The 18320-nt window shown below is 40.0% G+C and overlaps 1 protein-coding gene across 1 annotated transcript in view; it reads left to right on the forward strand.

Annotated features, from left to right (window-relative positions):
* CENPI (centromere protein I) overlaps positions 1 to 18320 on the forward strand; it is a 67736-nt gene that overhangs the window by 18094 nt on the left and 31322 nt on the right. The window contains 10 exon segments of the mRNA XM_033214315.1: positions 3954 to 4002; positions 4291 to 4337; positions 10233 to 10322; positions 10613 to 10741; positions 10973 to 11033; positions 11036 to 11139; positions 12175 to 12295; positions 13438 to 13529; positions 15685 to 15802; positions 15890 to 15954. Of these exon segments, the coding sequence (XP_033070206.1) occupies positions 3954 to 4002; positions 4291 to 4337; positions 10233 to 10322; positions 10613 to 10741; positions 10973 to 11033; positions 11036 to 11139; positions 12175 to 12295; positions 13438 to 13529; positions 15685 to 15802; positions 15890 to 15954 (876 nt within the window).

An 18320-nucleotide genomic window follows, 5' to 3' on the forward strand; every position in this document is an offset into this window, starting at 1 on the left:
GACCTCAGGTAATCTGCCTGCCTTGGTCTCCCAAAGTGTTGAGATTACAGGCATGAGCCACCATGCCTGGCCAAACTGCAGACATTTTTTGAGCTGGCTTGTGGTTACAAATTCTTAGGAAAGGTTTTATTTTCCTTTCACCCATTTCCACGGTCAAGACAAGAAAGTTTACTTGCTGTCCTGTTCAACACAGTGGGGTTTTAATTTCACAACCATACACTTAGTGTGTAGCTCTTGGGGGTTCCAGTTTTTTATTATAATAGATCCTCTGCATAATCTACACATTGGGTGGGTCCTAAGCTTTATCCTCTGCCTACCCTACCCCTGCCTCCCTTTGTAGCTATTAAAGTCGTAAGTTCAAAGTTTTTAAGGTTTGGCAAGAAATATTGGTGAGAAAGCTTGTTCAATATTTAGTGTTTCTACTTTCACTTTGTTTTTGGGAACTGCAGATTCTTGCTTTCATGCCAGCTCTGAAACATGCTTCAACAGCTGGATATGATGTCAAAAACATTGCTAAGTTGGCAGGAAAGCAGTCAGGGTCATTCGGCGTATCTAATACACAATATATCTATAGATGGTTATCAGGTCATTGGAATTGAGGTCAGTAAACTCTAAGACCACGGTGATTTGTTGATAGGGACATTAAAGTCATCTGGCATGATACTGGGTTTAGAGTTAGAGCTGAAAACTGAGTGAGATGCCCAAATCCTCATGGAATTTTGGGGAAGGTACTAGGTTAGTAGTGAGCTGACAAGGTATAGGTAAGGTAGAGGTAGTAAAGTTGGGTGAACTAAGTCTCAGAGGAGGTCTTTTTCTATACAAGGGTGAAAGAGTGGTAACCTTGGAAGTGTCGATAGAAAGTAAGGATGCAGGATGCTTATCCCTGCTGCATGTCTTGTGGTGCACAGGTGTGGTTGAATGACAAGTGGTACATCATTGTCTCTCTCTTAACCTTTGACATCTCTCTTAACCTCTGACATTTCTCTTAACCTCATATTGTTTCTGTTCATAAACTGACCAAATTGCAATACAAATGAATTCTGTGTTTAAACATACTTTGTAAAGAATAGGAAATAAGAAGATATGCTTTCTCCTTTCCTCTAATAGCTCAATAGACTGAGTTCTTCCAGGCAGGGACTGAGCCTTTTATAACCCAAGTACTTATTAAAGTACTTGCCATTGAAATAGCAAGAACTGCAATTACTTTTGCACCAACCTAAATATTTGACAGAAAGGCAATTTTTTTTTTTTTTTTTTTTTTTTTTTTTTTTTTTGAGGCGGAGTCTCGCTCTGTCGCCCAGGCTGGAGTGCAGTGGCCGGATCTCAGCTCACTGCAAGCTCCGCCTCCCGGGTTTACGCCATTCTCCTGCCTCAGCCTCCCGAGTAGCTGGGACTACAGGCGCCCGCCACCTCGCCCGCTAGTTTTTGTATTTTTAGTAGAGACGGGGTTTCACTGTATTAGCCAGGAGGGTCTCGATCTCCTGACCTCATGATCCGCCCGTCTCGGCCTCCCAAAGTGCTGGGATTACAGGCTTGAGCCACCGCGCCCGGCCTCAGAAAGGCAATTTTAAAATAATTAATATATATGAGTTTTTCCTTTCTACATGTGATTAAAAGAGAATGTCAGATTTCCTATAATGCTGGAGTCAAGGGCAAGTGATTGTGTAACACTCATTTCATATTCAACATGATAGTGTTGCTAATAGTTCATATCCTTAAGCGTATGAGGTAACACATTTTTTATACTGAAAATTGCTGGCCGGGCGCGGTGGCTCAAGCCTGTAATCCCAGCACTTTGGGGGGCCGAGACGGGCGGATCACGAGGTCAGGAGATCGAGACCATCCTGGCTAACACGGTGAAACCCCGTCTCTACTAAAAATACAAAAAAAACTAGCCGGGCGAGGTGGCAGGCGCCTGTAGTCCCAGCTACTTGGGAGGCTGAGGCAGGAGAATGGCGTAAACCCGGGAGGCGGAGCTTGCAGTGAGCTGAGATCCGGCCACTGCACTCCAGTCCGGGCGACAAAGCGAGACTCCGCCTCAAAAAAAAAAAAAAAAAAAAAGAAAATTGCTATTCTCTGGGTAGCATATGGCAGACATGGTCATAACATGTATTCTTTCTTTTTTTTTTTTTTATTTTTATTTTTTTTGAGGCGGAGTCTCGCTCTGTCGCCTGGACTGGAGTACAGTGGCCGGATCTCAGCTCACTGCAAGCTCCGCCTCTCGGGTTTACGCCATTCTCCTGCCTCAGCCTCCTGAGTAGCTGGGACTACAGGCGCCCGCCACCTCGCCCGGCTAGTTTTTGTATTTTTAGTAGAGACGGGGTTTCACCGTGTTAGCCAGGATGGTCTCGATCTCCTGACCTCGTGATCCGCCCGTCTCGGCCTCCCAAAGTGCTGGGATTACAGGCTTGAGCCACCGCGCCCGGCCGTATTCTTTCTTTTAAAAAAAGAGAGTCCAGCCAGGCGTGGTAGCTCACACCTGTAATCCCAGCACTTTGGGAGGCCAAGGCGGGCAGATCACCTGAGGTCGGGAGTTCGAAACCATCCTGAACAACATGGAGAAACCCTGTCTCTACTAAAAATACCAACTTAGCCGGGCGTGGTGGTGCATGCCTGTAATCCCAGCTACTCGGGAGGCTGAGGTAGGAGAATCGCTTGAACCCGGGAGGCGGAGGTTGCAGTGAGCCGAGATCATGCCATTGTGCTCCAACCTGGGCAACAAGAGTGAAACTCCGTCTCAAAAAAAAAAAAAAAAATCCATATCTAAATACATGCTTATAAAAATATGTTTAGATTCTTTCTCAAACCATTTCTAAGTACAGAAGAGGCGATATGGAATATGCTGTAGTTTAGACTTTAAAGTTTAGAGTCATGACTACAAAAATAACAAATTTTTGTTTAAAGAAAGTCTTTGCTCTTGTTGCTTTCTCTAGTACTATTAAATACTTTATTTTTTCACTTTCCTGTTATTTAGAGAAGATGTTGGCAAACTTTTTCTTAAAGGGATAGGTAATACATATTCCGAGCATGAAGGCCATATTGTCTCTGTCGCAACTATTCAAGTCTGCTGATGTGGTGTGCAAGCAACTGTGGACAATAATAAATTAATGAATGTGGCTGTGTCCCAATAAAACTTTATATACAAAAACAGGTAGACCATAGTTTCCTGACCCCTAATCTAGAGTAAGACCTCAACAGATGGACACTGAAAATGAAATGGTAGAAGGGAATCAGTCATTCAATAATTTAATTAGCAAATTGAGTGCATGCTATTTGCCAAACTGAAGACTAAGCTGTTAACTAAATTCTTGTATATATACTGACTGGAGTATGAAGCATCATTGAAAATGATAATTTGGAAGAATAAACAACATGGGAAAATGGTTTTAAATAGAAAATCAGGATAAAAGTTTCAAGTTTATGTCTTAATAAGTATGGGCCAGATACAGTGGCTCATGCCTGTAATCCTAGTACTTTTAGGAGGCTGAGTCAGGAGGATCACTTGAGGCCAGGAGTTAGAGACCAGCCTGGGCAACATAGTGAGACCTTGTCTCCACCAACTAACAATACATACATACATAAAAATATTGAAAGGAATAACAACAATTCATGCATTCCTTTCAATATCTGTATAAATTCATACAAATATTGAAAGGAATGCATGAATTTTTGTTAGGTAGAAGGATGATAGGTAATTCTGTTTTTCAAATTGTCTGCAATATCTTTACATTCCAAAAATAACTAAAAAATTACCTAATGAGATGCTGATTAAAACTATTGTTTTTTTATCACTATATAGTAGGAAAAAGAGACTCTTTGTAAAACTATTGTTCAGTGAAGTCCTGAAGGTTTTTTACTTAATCAGTGTAAGATTGACATTTGAGGAAAATGTGTTGCCCCTCTGTTCAAGACATATTATCATTTCTCTTAATTTTTTTTTTATGTTTTAACAGTGCCCTTATGTTTGCCATTTGTTATATTTACTTACCAAAAAAGAGAATGGTGAGTATTTTCATTACAGTTGTATTGCACTTTGTGGAATTAGCATTTGTATTGGCCTTTATAAAGTTAAAATAACTATTAGCATTAGTTATATGACAGAAGTCATTTTGTGGAAATTGCTTTTTAGTACTTTAAGAGCATCTGCTCAATGGCTTAATTGAACAGGGTATTTATTTTCTTGATATGTTATAAGAAGAAACTGTATGAACTGCATGGTGGTTAAATATAACCAATTTCTTTTTATTCTGAATCCAAATGCATGGTACCTCTTTCCTTTATGTTTTCTAGTCAAACCATTTCGTGTGAGAAAACTGCTTGATCTTCAGGCCAAAATGGTGAGTACCGAAAAGACCTAAGACCTGCCAATGTACTATGTACCAGGTACTGAGCCAGGCATTGGGAATACAAAATCAAATAACTCGATCTTTTTTTTTTTTTTTTTTTTGAGACAGGGTCTCACTCTGTTGCCCAGACTAGAGTGCAGTGTCACGATCTCGGCTCATTGCAACCTCCACCTCCCAGGTTCAAGCGATTCTCCTGCCTCACCCTCCCGAGTAGCTGGGATTATAGGCACGCGTCACCACACCCAGCTAACTTTTGTATTTTTTGGTAGAGACAGGGTTTCCGCATGTTGGCCAGGCTGGTCTGGAACTCCTGGCCTCAGTGATCCACCCGCCTCAGCCTCCCAAGGTGCTGGGATTACAGGCGTAAGCCACCGCACCTGGCCTATAACTCATTATCTTTAAGGAACTTATTTTCTGGGGAACTCAGTCAACAAAATGAAAAATCGGAATCAGACTTGGGGTCAAGGAGGAGTGGTGATGCTTGAGATAATTATTTTATTTTATTTTTATTTTATAGATGGAGTTTCACTCTTGTTGCCCAGGCTGGATTGCAGTGGGGTGTAAGCTCACTGCAACCTCCACCTCCTGGGTTCAAGCAATTCTCCTGCCTAAGCCTCCTGAGTAGCTGGGATTACAGGTGCCCACCACCATGTCCAGCTAATTTTTTGTATTTTTAGTAGAGACAGGGTTTCATCATGTTGGCCAGGCTGGTCTCGAACTCTTGACCTCAGGTGATCCACCTGCCTCAGCCTCCCAAAGTGCAGGGATTACAGGCATGAACCACTGCACCTGCCCTGCTTGAGATAATTTTTAAGGGATGAATAGGATTTAAGTAGGCAAAGAAGGGAGAGAAGGGCATTCCTCCCAGAGGGAACAGCATGAGCAAAGACATGGAGATGTCAAACAGCAAACATTGTTTAGGGAGCTGGGTTGGTATGGCTGTAACAGTAAGTATTAGGGAGTGGTCATAAATGAATTTATATTTTGTATGGATGTGATCTAGGAAAGCTTTTTTTTTTTTGAGATGGAGTCTTGCTCTGTTGCCCAGGCTGGAGTGCAGTGGTGCGATCTCAGCTCACTGCAACCTCTGCCTCCTGGGTTCAAGCAGTTCTCCTGCCTCAGCCTCCTAAGTAGCTGAGACTACAGGCGCACACCACCACGCCAGGCTAATTTGTGTATTTTTAGTAGAGACGGTGGTCTCATCATGTTGGCTAGGCTGGTCTCAAACTCCTGATCTCAGGTTATCCACCTGCCTTGGCCTCCCAAAGTGCTGGGATTACAGGTGTGAGCCACTGAGTCTGGCCTAGGAAAGCATTTTAAGACATTATCTTCTGGATGCTTAAACTTCAGTATATTCTCTGATTGTTATCTCTAGTCCTTACAGCTCTCTTGTATTGTTATTTCCATTTTACCTGCCAGGTAACAGAAGTCTGTGAAGCTTTGGATATGAAACAATAGGAAGTAATAGTGGCCATGCCTAACTGGAGCCTTCATGGCCTACCTATAGGCATTTATTGAATGAAAGACACAAACACAGAACACATTTGTGCTTCTCCAATGTGAGGTCTCCTCTTAGTGCTGTTCAATGATTTTTTTTTTTATAGCCTTCTGTTTTAGTTCCATGGGTACAATTATTTTTTCTTAGTTCTCTGAAGATATCATTGGTAATATTTTTGTCCATTTTGAATTTTATTTTACATTAATAGAGATTATGAAAAAGATGTACCTTTTCCCATGTTACAGCAAAACGTTTCAATGGAATAAGACAATTCTTACCATAATAAAAGATCTTAGTACCTGGGTGCGGTGGCTCACACCTGTAATCCCAGCACTTTGGGAGGCTAGGTGGGCAGATCACAAGGTCAAGAGTTTGAGACCATCTTGGCCAACATGGTGAAACCCCGACTCTACTAAAAATACAAAAAAATAGCTGGGTGTGATGGTGGGCACCTGTAATCCCAGCTACTTGGGAGGCTGAGGCAGGAGAATTGTTTGAACCTGGGAGGTGGAGGTTGCAGTGAGCTGAGATCATGCCAGCCTGGGCAACGGGGCGAGACTCTATCTCCAAAAAAAAAGGTCTTGCTGATTTGTATGAGCTGAAACACAGTGTATGTTCAAGTTAAAAAATGATTTATGAGATGATTGTCTAAAACTTTATAACGGAGACACTAAATGTATGGTTTCATTACTACCACTCTATACAGTACATCACTAAATTATTCCATTATCAATAAGTACCCATTTATAAAGACGCATACATAACATTGTTTTGGTTAGCTGAATTTTGATGAATTTGGCTAAGTCCAACAATATCAAACCAAGAAGGCATAGCCATGTTCATATGTAACCTAACATGCATGATAGTAACAGGCATAGTCAACATATGTGAGGAAATACATTGGATGTGTGAATTTCTGATACCTGCCAAGGCATATATCCCGTCTGTCCCCATCCATGCCCCATAACTCCCATCTATGAAGGAAACAAAACCACAAAAATTGTCTTTCTGGTGGCAGGCATGAATGGTAGGAAGTGGGGCATTTTCCTACATATGCTAGGCCCTGTCCAGAGCAATCTTTAGAACAAGAAAGGGGAATTAGGTCTCGTCCTAAGGGTTGGTTCTCTCTCTACCAGGCATGAGCCTGTGTGTATACACTTTGGGCTGTGATTTTTTTCTGTTTCAAGCTTTGTCTCTGTTTCCTTGTAGTTTCTGTTTTCAGATTGTTTGGTCTTTCATGGTACTTTTTACATTTAAATTTTATTTAAGTTTTTTTTAGAGATGGGGGTCTCACTTTGCACCCAGGCTGAAGTGCAGTGGCATGATCATGGCTCACTGACACCGTGAATTCCTGGGCTCAAGTGATCCTCCCTCCTCAGCCTTTAGAGTACCTGGGACTACAGGCATACACCACCAGACCTGGCTGATTTTTAAATTTTTTGTAGAGACAGGGTCTCTCTGTGTCACCCATGCTAGTCTCAAATTCTTGGGCTCAAGCAATTCTCCCGCCTTGGCCTCCCAAAGTGCTGGGATTACAGGTGTGAGCCACTGCTCACCAATGCTTGGTAAAGCTTAATTGTTCATATTAAAAGTAAAACAGTAACATGATGATTGGAAACTTGTGTGTATGAGCAGGACTTGTTCATTGTAGGATCTTGATGTTTTGTTGAGGATCCTCCCAGATGACTATGTTAATATTCTCAAAGCAGAATTCTCCTGTTTCCTGTCTTATGAGGTTGCACAGTTGTACATAGAGAATCAAGTGTGTGTGTGTGTGTGTGTGTGTGTGTGTGTGTGTGTGTGTGTGTATTTATAATATTATAGGGAATTGGCTCATTTGATTATGATGGCTGGTAAGTCCAAAATCTACAGGATGGGCCCGCAGGCTGGAGACCCAGGAGAGCTGATGTTCCAGTTTGAGTTAAGTGGCAGTCTACTATAGAACCAGGAAGAACTGCTGTTGCAGATAAAGTCTGAAGGCAGTCTGTTGGACATTTTCTTCTTCTTTTAGGACCTCTTCTATTCAGGCCATCAACTGATTGGATGACACCTATCCACATTGCAGAGGGCAGTCAATTTGCTTTACTCAAAGTCTACTGATTTAAATGTTAATCATATCCGAAAAACCCTCACAGAAACACCCAAAATAATGTTTCTCCAAATATCTGGGCAGCCTGTGGACCAGCCAAATCAACACTTAAAATTAACTATCCAATATGGTTTGGCTGTGTCCCCACCCAAATTTCATCTTGAATTATAATTCCCATAGTCCCCACATGTCATGGGAGGGACCCGATGGGAGGTAATTGAATCATGGGGGCTGTTTCCCCCATGCTCTTCTTGTGATAGTGAGTTCTCACAAGATCTGATGGTTTTATGAGGGGCTTCCCCCTTTGCCCAGCTCTAATTCTTTTCCTTCCTGCCATCATGTGAAGAAGGATGTGTTTGCTTCTCCTTCTGCCATGATTTTAAGTTTCCTGAGGCCACCCTAGCCATGTGGAACTGTGAGTCAGTTAAATCTCTTTCCTTTTATAAATGACCCAGTCTTGGGCAGTTCTTTATAGCAGTGTTAGAATGGGGTAATACATCATCACAGGGTGTAAACCTGGCTACTGGTACTCTGAGACCTGAGCACTAGAAAGCAGTGAGAAATGGTCTTGGTATCCTCCCTTGGCTGTACCTGGTATCCAAGTCCAGCTTCATTTTCAGAGAGTAAAGCCCTAATGTTTTGCCAGTATAATGAAGGAATTTGGGATTCTAACTGCTTCTTATATAGCCTTTCATACAATACTCCTGTTTTCTGTCCCTCTTGCATCCCCACTTTTTAGAGATATCTGGTCCCTCAACTCTTGATCCTTTCTGGGAGTTGTCAAGCAAGAATCTGATTTTTTTGAGGCTTTTTCTGTCTATACCTTAGATTTCATTTTATCTATTCTGCTAACTTGGTTTCTATTTAACCATCTTCATTCTAGGTTCCAAAATCTTATTTAGATTTCTCATATGCTGTTGTCTCCTCTCTTGTTCTCTTTGAACTTGTGGTTTGCTTTATCCTTTTGCATTCTTATTTTATTTATTTATTATTTATTTATTTATTTATTTGGAGATGGAGTCTCACTCCGTCACTAGGCTGGAGTGCAGTGATGCGATCTCAGCTCACTGCTACCTCTGCCTCCCAGGTTCAAGCCATTCTCCTGCCTCAGCTTCCCGACTAGCTGGGACTACAGGTGTGCACCATCACACCCGGCCTAATTTTTGTATTTTTAGTAGAGATGGGGTTTCACCATGTTGGCCAGACTGGTCTCAAACTTCTGACCTTAAGTGATACACCCACTTCGGCCTTCCAAAGTACTGGGATTACAGGCATGAGCTACTGCGCCCAGCCACCTTTTTCATTCTTTCACTGTCTTTTAAATGGGGCTTTGGGAGAACCCAGAGTTAATCATATGTTCAATATGCCATTTTTAACTGGAAATCTCCCCCTTCCCTCTTTTAGTACTAACTTTTTAACAAAAAAGATAGTTTTAATTAACTAGACTATAAGTTCTAAAGGCCTCAGCACAACTAAGTATTCTCTAAAAAGCATTCTAGCTCAAAACAAACACTCTGATACTCATTACTAATGGGTGTACAGAGGTTAGGAGATATTTTCAACATAGATAAACTGGGTCATTTTGGTTTTTTAATACATTTAATTTCAAGAAGCTGTTATAAAATGGAAATATTGTATTTCTAAGCCTCATTTGCTGCCTTACTTTGTACAGTACTCGATTCAATAACATTTTAGCATAATATTGGTTACTTCCTTAGAATTCATTTTAGTGATATGCTTTCTCTGGATAGCTAAATTTATAAAACAGGTATCTAGCAGTAATCACTTCTTTCATTGTGAAATTAGTGCTTTTGTTAAAACTTGTTTCAGTTATATCAAAGCTGCTTGATTATGGCATACCAATTGTAATTCCTAGATAATTTTCCAATAATTATAATAATCAGGTATTAGCTTCTCTTTTGGTCCTATCTCCTTGAGGTCTAAATCAAAGATGAGTAAACTTTGAGTCCTGAGTATGCTACCAGTGAGAATAAGCTATGCTATGCTAGTAAGCATGACTGGTCAGCCTAAGGTATAGGAAGAGAAGAGAGAAAATACAAGGAAGAAGTAAAGTTGGAAAAGGTCGTAAGACAGAAGATCACAGTTTGGAGACGGTTGTTTTATGGTGGTTGACTTAAATGTCTGGTTACTCATTCATTGATTTTTGATAGCATCTTCCTATAGCTATATCTCATAGTGAAATTATGGTCTGAATATACTTTTTTCCTTCTTATTGGTATTTGTTTCCTCATTTCTTAATAGCCACAGAAATGAAAATGGAAAACTTATTTTATTTCAGGGAATGCAGCCTCATCTCCAGGCTTTGTTGTCGCTGTATAAGTTCTTTGCTCCTGCTCTGATTTCTGTATCTTTGCCTGTAAGGAAGAAGGTAAGGGATTAAGGAGAGAGAAATCATATTGAGATTGAAATATGTATTTTTGGTAAAGTTAACTTACCGATTTCAACTAAAATACTGTTTGGGGAAAGCTTTTTTAGGGATTGGCACTTCGTGTTGATCCCATTTGGTGTATTTAATAGATTACTAATCAGAAAAAAAAAAGTGCATTTGTATGGGTGTAAAGGATTTCATAATATATTTTCAATAATGAGGATTTTAGACTTTATGTTGCTCCAATTTATGGGTACCTACTCTCTTGTACTTTATATCCAAATTTATAGATATATTTTAAGAATTCAGAGAATCTGTGGAAGATGGCTCTGCTTGCCGTGAAGCAAAGAAACCGGGGACCTTCTCCAGAACCTCTGAAGTTGATGTTAGGTCCAGCTAATGTTCGTCCTCTAAAAAGAGTAAGTATCTAAAGCTGAAACAACTTACATGGCTTTCTTTTATTAAATCCAAGTAATAACCATTCAGATCTTAGAGGAGATTATAGATATTTAAGTACATGTCAGTTACCCAGGATTCTGTGTCAGCCATATTCAGATTCCTTTCATTGAAACACGTTAACAACTGCTTTTATATTTATGGTTTGTAGTCTGTTTAGTCCATTGATAGATTGTTTTATTATCTTTCTTCAGAAGTGGAATTCTCTCTCAGTTATACCAGTGCTCAATTCCAGTAGCTACACTAAAGAGTGTGGAAAAAAGAGATGAGTCTTTCTGATTGTCTGAATAGAAGTGGATCATTTCCACTAGAACAACTTAAAAGCTTCCCCCAACTTTTACAGAACATCCATTGCTTAGAGGTATGTGACTGGACCATGTGCTTCTTTGCATTTTCTATTTGAATTTCATGGCCCTTTTTTTTTCTTTTCTTTTTTTTTTTTTTGAGATAGGGTCTTACTCTGTCACCCAGGCAGTGGCGTGATCTTGGCTCACTGTTGCCTTGAACTCCTGGGCTTATGTGATCCTCTCATCTCAGCCTTCCAAGTAGCTAGGACTATAGATGTGCATCACCATGCCTGGCTAATTTTTAAAACAATTTATATCAGGCTGGGCACGGTGGCTCACGCCAGTAATCCCAGCACTTTGGGAGGCCGAGGTGGGCAGATCACTTGAGGTCAGGAGTTCGAGACCAGCCTGGCCAAAATGGTGAAACCCCATCTCTATTAAAAATACAAAAATTGGGCTGGGTGCGGTGGCTCACACCTGTAATCCCAGCACTTTGGGAGACTGAGGCAGGCGGATCACCTGAGGTCAGGAGTTCGAGACCGGTCTGACCAACCTGGAGAAACCCCACCTCTACTAAAAATACAAATTTAGTTGGGCGTGGTGGCGCATGCATGTAATCCCAGCCATTTGGGAGGCTGAGCAGGAGAATCACTTGAACCCGGGAGGCGGAAGTTGCAGTGAGCTGAGATCACGCCATTGCACTCCAGCCTGGGCAACAACAGCGAAAGTCCATCTCAACAACAACAACAAAAAAATTAGCCTGGCTCGGTGGTGCATGCCTGTGGTTCCAGCTACTCAGGAGGCTGAGGCACGAGAATCGCTTGAACCTGGGAGGCAGAGGTTGCAGTGAGCTAAGATGGCGCAACTGCTCTCCAGTCTAGGTGACAGAGTGAGACTCCATTTCAAAACAAACAAACAAAAATTATTTAAAACTCAGTCTGACCTCGAACTCCTGGGCCCAAGTGATCCTCCTGCCTCAGCCTCCATGTTTGGGATTATAGACATAAGCCACCATGCCCAGCCTATTTTTGTTATATATTTTCTATATGACGATTCCCTTATCCACTTTTCAGATACCTAACTGTTGATCGGTTGTTCTGTCATTGCAGCTGCCTTCTCAGATGGGCTCAGTGCTAAACAACTCTCTGCTGCTTCACTATATCAACTGTGTCAGAGATGAGCCAGTCTTGCTGAGGTTTTATTACTGGTTGAGTCAAACATTACAAGAAGGTAAGAATTGAGTGAGGATGGACCAAGACAGTTAACAAATGGGTTTATTTTATAAGGGTGCCAAATTCTAGACAACAGGAGTCTTCATATGCTGTAAGTATGTCTGTGGTAATCTTATATTTAGAGCATGAATGTTTCTGTTGTTGTAATTTTAAGGCATTAAGAAGGTGGAGGGATTTTGTTAAGGAAACACTGCTGGATGGCCCCCAAAACTCACTGGGTGGCTCCACTTTGATGACTATCACAATTCAAGGATTCTTCATCTTTGTATATTCAGAAACTTGCTGTTAGGGCCCCAGAGTCATCCCGTTAATGGTAACGAAACTCAAAAGAGACAAATGTATAAGCCAGAATGTCAGCTTATTATAAAATTAATTATTTCTGGTAAACAAAATGTTCATATCTGCCAACCAGAATATCCCCTCTCTGCTGTCAGCATATATGGGAGTCAAATTTGTCATTAGAAGATTTCTTAATTATAGAATTAAAGGAAAGGGCAGTGAGAAGTCTTTCATTCAGGCCATAGTAAAGCCTGAGCATTTCATCCTCCAATGGTGGGGGGCGGTGGGGAGGGGCAGGTATATTTCTCTAGAGATAGTATTTCTTTTGACCAAATTGAGTGTTTCTTTACTGGATACTGGATAAGCAACTCCTGACTCTTCTGGTGGTTAAAGTTGCTTTTAGTTGGTTCCAGTCCAATTCTCCTTCTTCTGCTCTGAAGAATATGATATACAGTTTATTAGATTTCCTCGTACTAAATTTCTGTCACTCTTACATTATACCTAGCCTACTCTAATTGAAGTTTAGGGTATTCTAAAACTTTTAATTCAGATGTTTATACTTTCTTGGATTGATTGCTATATGATATAAAGCTTATCATATTCATTATATGTGAATTCTCTCCATTTCTATAAGCTTTTCCCTATATTTACACTATAAGCTTTTCCCTATATTACCAAGTTGTTGAGGAACATCTCACTATCATCTCCATGTATCTGTTCCAGTCTACATCATGAGTTAGCTAGGATGTATGAGACTTATGGCTTTTTTACTTTGTCACTTGTCACTTTAGTGATAATTATGTTTTGTGCACTTTTTATTGTGGTACAACTAGATGCTTGTATTTACTGTTTCTTCTCTAGAATGTATTTGGTACAAGGTGAATAATTATGAACATGGAAAAGAATTTACCAACTTCCTGGATACTATCATCAGGGCAGAGTGCTTCTTACAAGTAAGATTTCACTTGCTTCTTCCACTCTCCACCACTCTTTACTAAAATTTATTTAGATATCCGTTGAAAACTTTTTCTTGCCCGCTGCAGTGGCTCACACCTGTAATCTCAGCACCTTGAGGTCAAGGCAGGTGGATCACTTGAGCCCAAGAGTTCAAGACAACCTTGGGCAACACAGCAAAACCCCATCTCTACAAAGAATACAAAAATTAGCCAGGCATGGTGGCATGCATTTGTAGTCTCAGCTACTCAGGAGGATCAGGTAGGAGGATCACTTGAGCTCAAGAGGTCAAGGCTGCAGTGAGCCGTAATTGTGCCACTGCACTGCAGCCTGGATTACAGAGTGAGATCCTGTCTCAAAAACAACAACAAAAAACCTTTTTTTTTTAATACCTGACATCTTTTGTAAATAGTATTTGTTCAGTTTGAAGCTCATTATAGATAAAGCTGAGTTGGACTTTTATCTTTGCACTGTTAGATTTAAAGAAAGAATATGTTGTATTATGCAAATAAAAGGGGAAAGCCTGTAATTTAAGAGAACAAACTGAAGATGTAATTAAATGTATTCAGTTAATTGAATTAGCCAGTAATGTAAATTTCATAGGGTCACTACTTATATCCTTATAATCAACAAACATTTTTTGAACACCAAATATGTTCCAGCCAATGGACTATTTGGTCTGGGTAACCCTGAGTTGTATTTTAAGCTGCAGCTTAGGTATCAGCACCATCAAGAAACCTTCACTTATTGCCCAGTGTGGGTTAGCTCCTCCTTCTGTGTGCTCCCATGGCTCCCTGTGCTTACCTCTATCGTGACACTTTTAGCATCCATTTTTTCCACTCATGAGCTCCCAGCAGGCAGAAACCATGTCTAACTTTTCTTCATGTATAGATGTTCAGCTTGATTGATAAATGTTTGTGGAATAATTCTTTGTTTTTTTTTTGTTTGTTTGTTTTTTGTTTTTTTTTGAGACAAGGTCTTGTTCTGTTGCCCAGGCTGGAGTGTACTGGCACAATCGTGGCTTACTGCAGCCTTGACCTCCTGGGCTCAATTGATCCTCCCCGCTCAGTCTAGTTAGTAGTTAGGACTACAGGTGTGCATCACCACTTCTGGCTATATTTTGTTTGTTTGTTGTATTTTTTTTTTTTTTTTTTATAAAATTGGGGATTTACCACGTTGCCCAGGCTGGTCTCAAACTCCTGGGCTTAAGCGTTTCTTCTGCCTTGGCTTCCCAAAGTGCTGAGATTACAGTTGTGAGCCATCACACCCAACCCAAGTTTTAGGGATTTGGTGTGAAACCATTTAATTGGAAGCTGGGTGCAGATGATGGTAGTGAGGATAGCAATTTAGGTTGATGTTTACGTTTTCTACTTGGGAAGATGAATGGCATTCACTGAGAAAAGAAATATAGGAGGAGCAGGCTTGGAAGGAAAGATGTTTCACTTAAGAGAGTCCTAATGGGACATCAAAGCGGTCATATCCAGTACGCAGTAAAATGATGAGTCTAGAGCTCAGGAATGAGATTTGGGCTAGAGATACAGATTTAGGTACCCTCATGTTAAAAGTGGCTTTAGCTATGATACGGATGAGATTGTACAGAGAATTCATGTCATGAAAAGAAGGTCTGAGGATAGAGTCCTAGTGCATGTCACTGTAAAAAGCTTAGGTGACAAAGGGAAAAAGGGAAGTCCCAGATCCTCACTCTGGTGGAAATATAAGCAACCTAGACATTTGAGCCTCTAAAGATGGAGCTGCCCAGAGTTGAGATTTGGTCTATGGCCTCTAATGAAATTCTAGCCCTACTACATAATATTGTATACATTTTATTGACTGTTCAAATTACTGCATGTATCCCAAGATAGTAAATTTTATTTTTAAAAAAATATTCTATAACTTTTAACCGTCTTTCTAATTGATGAAGTTTTATGGTGTTTGAGAACTATATTGATAAAGACGGTAATGTATGCAAATACTAATCATCTCATCCTTTTTCTGAGGAAGTCTGGCACCTAACCTAAGGCTTTTATTATATTCATGACAAAAAAATTAGTCTAAGAGTGAAGCAACTATAGCACAAAATAAACTGGTTGTTTAGAGCGTAATTTTGTGACTGAAGAGTTCCATATAAGGATTTACTATTCACTTGTGTTACAGGAGGGGTTTTATTCCTGTGAAGCATTCCTGTATAAGAGCCTTCCTCTCTGGGATGGCCTTTGTTGTCGGTCACAGTTCCTTCAGCTTGTGAGCTGGATTCCTTTTAGTAGCTTCTCTGGTATGTATCATGAAAATTTGGAGTCATTTAATTCAATGTACTAAGATTGAAAGGATTTTGAATAATCTTTTTTTTTATTATTCCTAGAGGTGAAACCACTTCTTTTTGACCATCTAGCACAGCTCTTCTTTACATCAACCATTTATTTCAAGGTAACAAAAACTTGCCTTGCTTAGATTCAATAGGATGTATTATTCTATTGCTAGTGGTGCACAATTCCAAACTGACATTACAGCAATGGTTTTATAACAGGATTTTCTTGGACCTGGGCTTTGAGGTGCTGCATCACTCAACTCAAAGTTAATGCATAGAATGTTCCTTTTTTAAGGCTGTGTTGCATACAGTTTTCCTGACCTGTTTCCACTTGTAGCAAATGACATAGTGAACGAACAAGTGGCAGACGCATATTAATAAAAACAAATGAACTGAGAAATACTTAGTTTGATTGTTGTGGTTTATATTTTTGTAGATACATTTATTCATTTCACAAATATTTTTTGAGCACCTACTATATACCCTTCTTGACACTGGGGATATAGTAGTGACCAAAGCAAACAAAACTCCCCTTGACATTCATATTTTATATTTATAGTAATCGTCGTTTTCTGCTAATAAAATTGTTCCAACCTTATATATAATATGTTACTATTTTGGGGTGGTCTCCAAGGAGACCAGTATGGCTTCCAGAAGTTCTACCTGAATGAGTTTGAGAGCCACTTTCTTATAGAATGGTTATTCCTATTCTAAAAGAGGGGCAATTAAGTAATGTTTCTTTTATAACTTTTTTTTTTTTTTTTTAACTTAAATCAGTTACTGTTGGCCACATTGACAGGAAACATGTTGTCCTGGTTAGTGTTTGTCATAATTGAATGGCACTTGATTAATTACCTATCACATTAACTTGGATTTGAGGTCTATTTATGTTAATTGTAACTTGTACATCCTGACCAATATCGTCATTCACATGATATCCACACCAATTCTCCCAGCTAATAAATTTTCAGAGACTTCAGTTTGAAATTTTTTTTTTTTTTTGCAATTCTCTCTCAATCTTCTAATTGGGTTATTCTTTGTTTCTTCTCTTATTCTTCCACGCTAAAGAACTGTTTAAACATTAGGCTGCACCATAGGAAATTGCCACTTCTTGTACGTCAGAGGTGGTTAATGATTGGCAGTTTGCTGTGGTTCAACCTAATATGCATATACACTTTCATACACGTATATTTGAGAGTGAGAGGAGTGGGGAGAGGAAGGAAGGAAGGGAGGGAACAGACAGCAGGCTAAAAGCAGAACTCAGGGGAATGCACAGTATTTAATTCTCAGGCCAAGAAGGAGGACAGTCAGAAGGAATCTTAAGAAATTGCCAGAGGTATAAAAATAACCAGGAGAATAATAGTTCCAAGGAAACAAAGGGAATATAGGATATCAAAAAAGAATGAAGGAATAATGTTGCTAAGTATCCCAGGAAGGTTCAGAAGGATATGGACGAAAAAAGTTTCTTTTAGAATTGACAATACAGAGGTTTTGGCTTCCTTTGTGAGTAGTTCCAGTGGAACAACTTCTAGTTGTTAAGGTGGGATATGGAAATGTATTCAGAGGAGGTAGAAGTCAGATTGTGTGAGTTGAGGAGTGAGTGAAAAGTCAAGTCAAGACAATGAGTATAGAATATGTTTCAAAATGTTTGACCAAAAAAAGTTGTAGAGAGAGCTATAAGGGGACTGTGAACCAGGGGAAGTTGTTTGTTCGTTCGTTAGTTTGTTTTGCCTCTAAAATGAGAGAAACGTGAGTGTGTTTATAGGTGGAGTCGAAGGAGCTAGTGGAGAAGAGGGAGAGGTTGAAAATGGAGAAAGATTGGGGATCATTGATGGTACAAGGTTCCAGAAGAAATATGAAGGTATTGGGTTAAAACTAGGTAGTGAGATTTACTTGAATGGGTGGTTAGGAATTGGGAGGCACCATTTATCCTCTAAGACTGGGGAGAGGATGCGTGGATAGGTGTATATATAGATATATTTGTAAAGTTAGAAGAAAGGGCAAGACAATTAAAGTACTATGTGCCTAAGAATGTTAAATTTCTCAAAATAAGAAGCATGATTTACAGAATAGAATTAAGTAGGACACTCCAGGAGGGCGTTAGCTGCTTAGGACAGCCAGGGAGAAAAAAGAGCTGGTTAAAGACAAGTAAAAGGATTATTGAGCGTCATTAAGGGCCCAGCAGAAGTTGGTGATCATAAATTTGAAATGGCGCCAATCTTTGCAGTTGTGTGTTTTCTTCCACTTAGATATTGGAGAAGAGAAAGCAAATTATGAGATTGAATCAGTTTGGGTTTTGCTGGTTGAATGGAGTACAAGAGAGTTGTGATCAGCTGTGTGGTCTAGTCTAGATAGGAAAGTAAGGCCAGGAGAAGGCTGATAAACCTGAAAAAGGAGGTTAAAAATTAAGGAATTGGCTGGGTGCGGTGGCTTGCGCCTGTAATCCCAGCACTTTGGGAGGCTGAGGTGGGCGGATCACTTGAGG

The sequence above is a fragment of the Trachypithecus francoisi genome, unplaced genomic scaffold (assembly GCF_009764315.1).
Source record: "Trachypithecus francoisi isolate TF-2019V2 unplaced genomic scaffold, Tfra_2.0 Contig00054, whole genome shotgun sequence".
Taxonomy (NCBI): Eukaryota; Metazoa; Chordata; class Mammalia; order Primates; family Cercopithecidae; genus Trachypithecus; species Trachypithecus francoisi.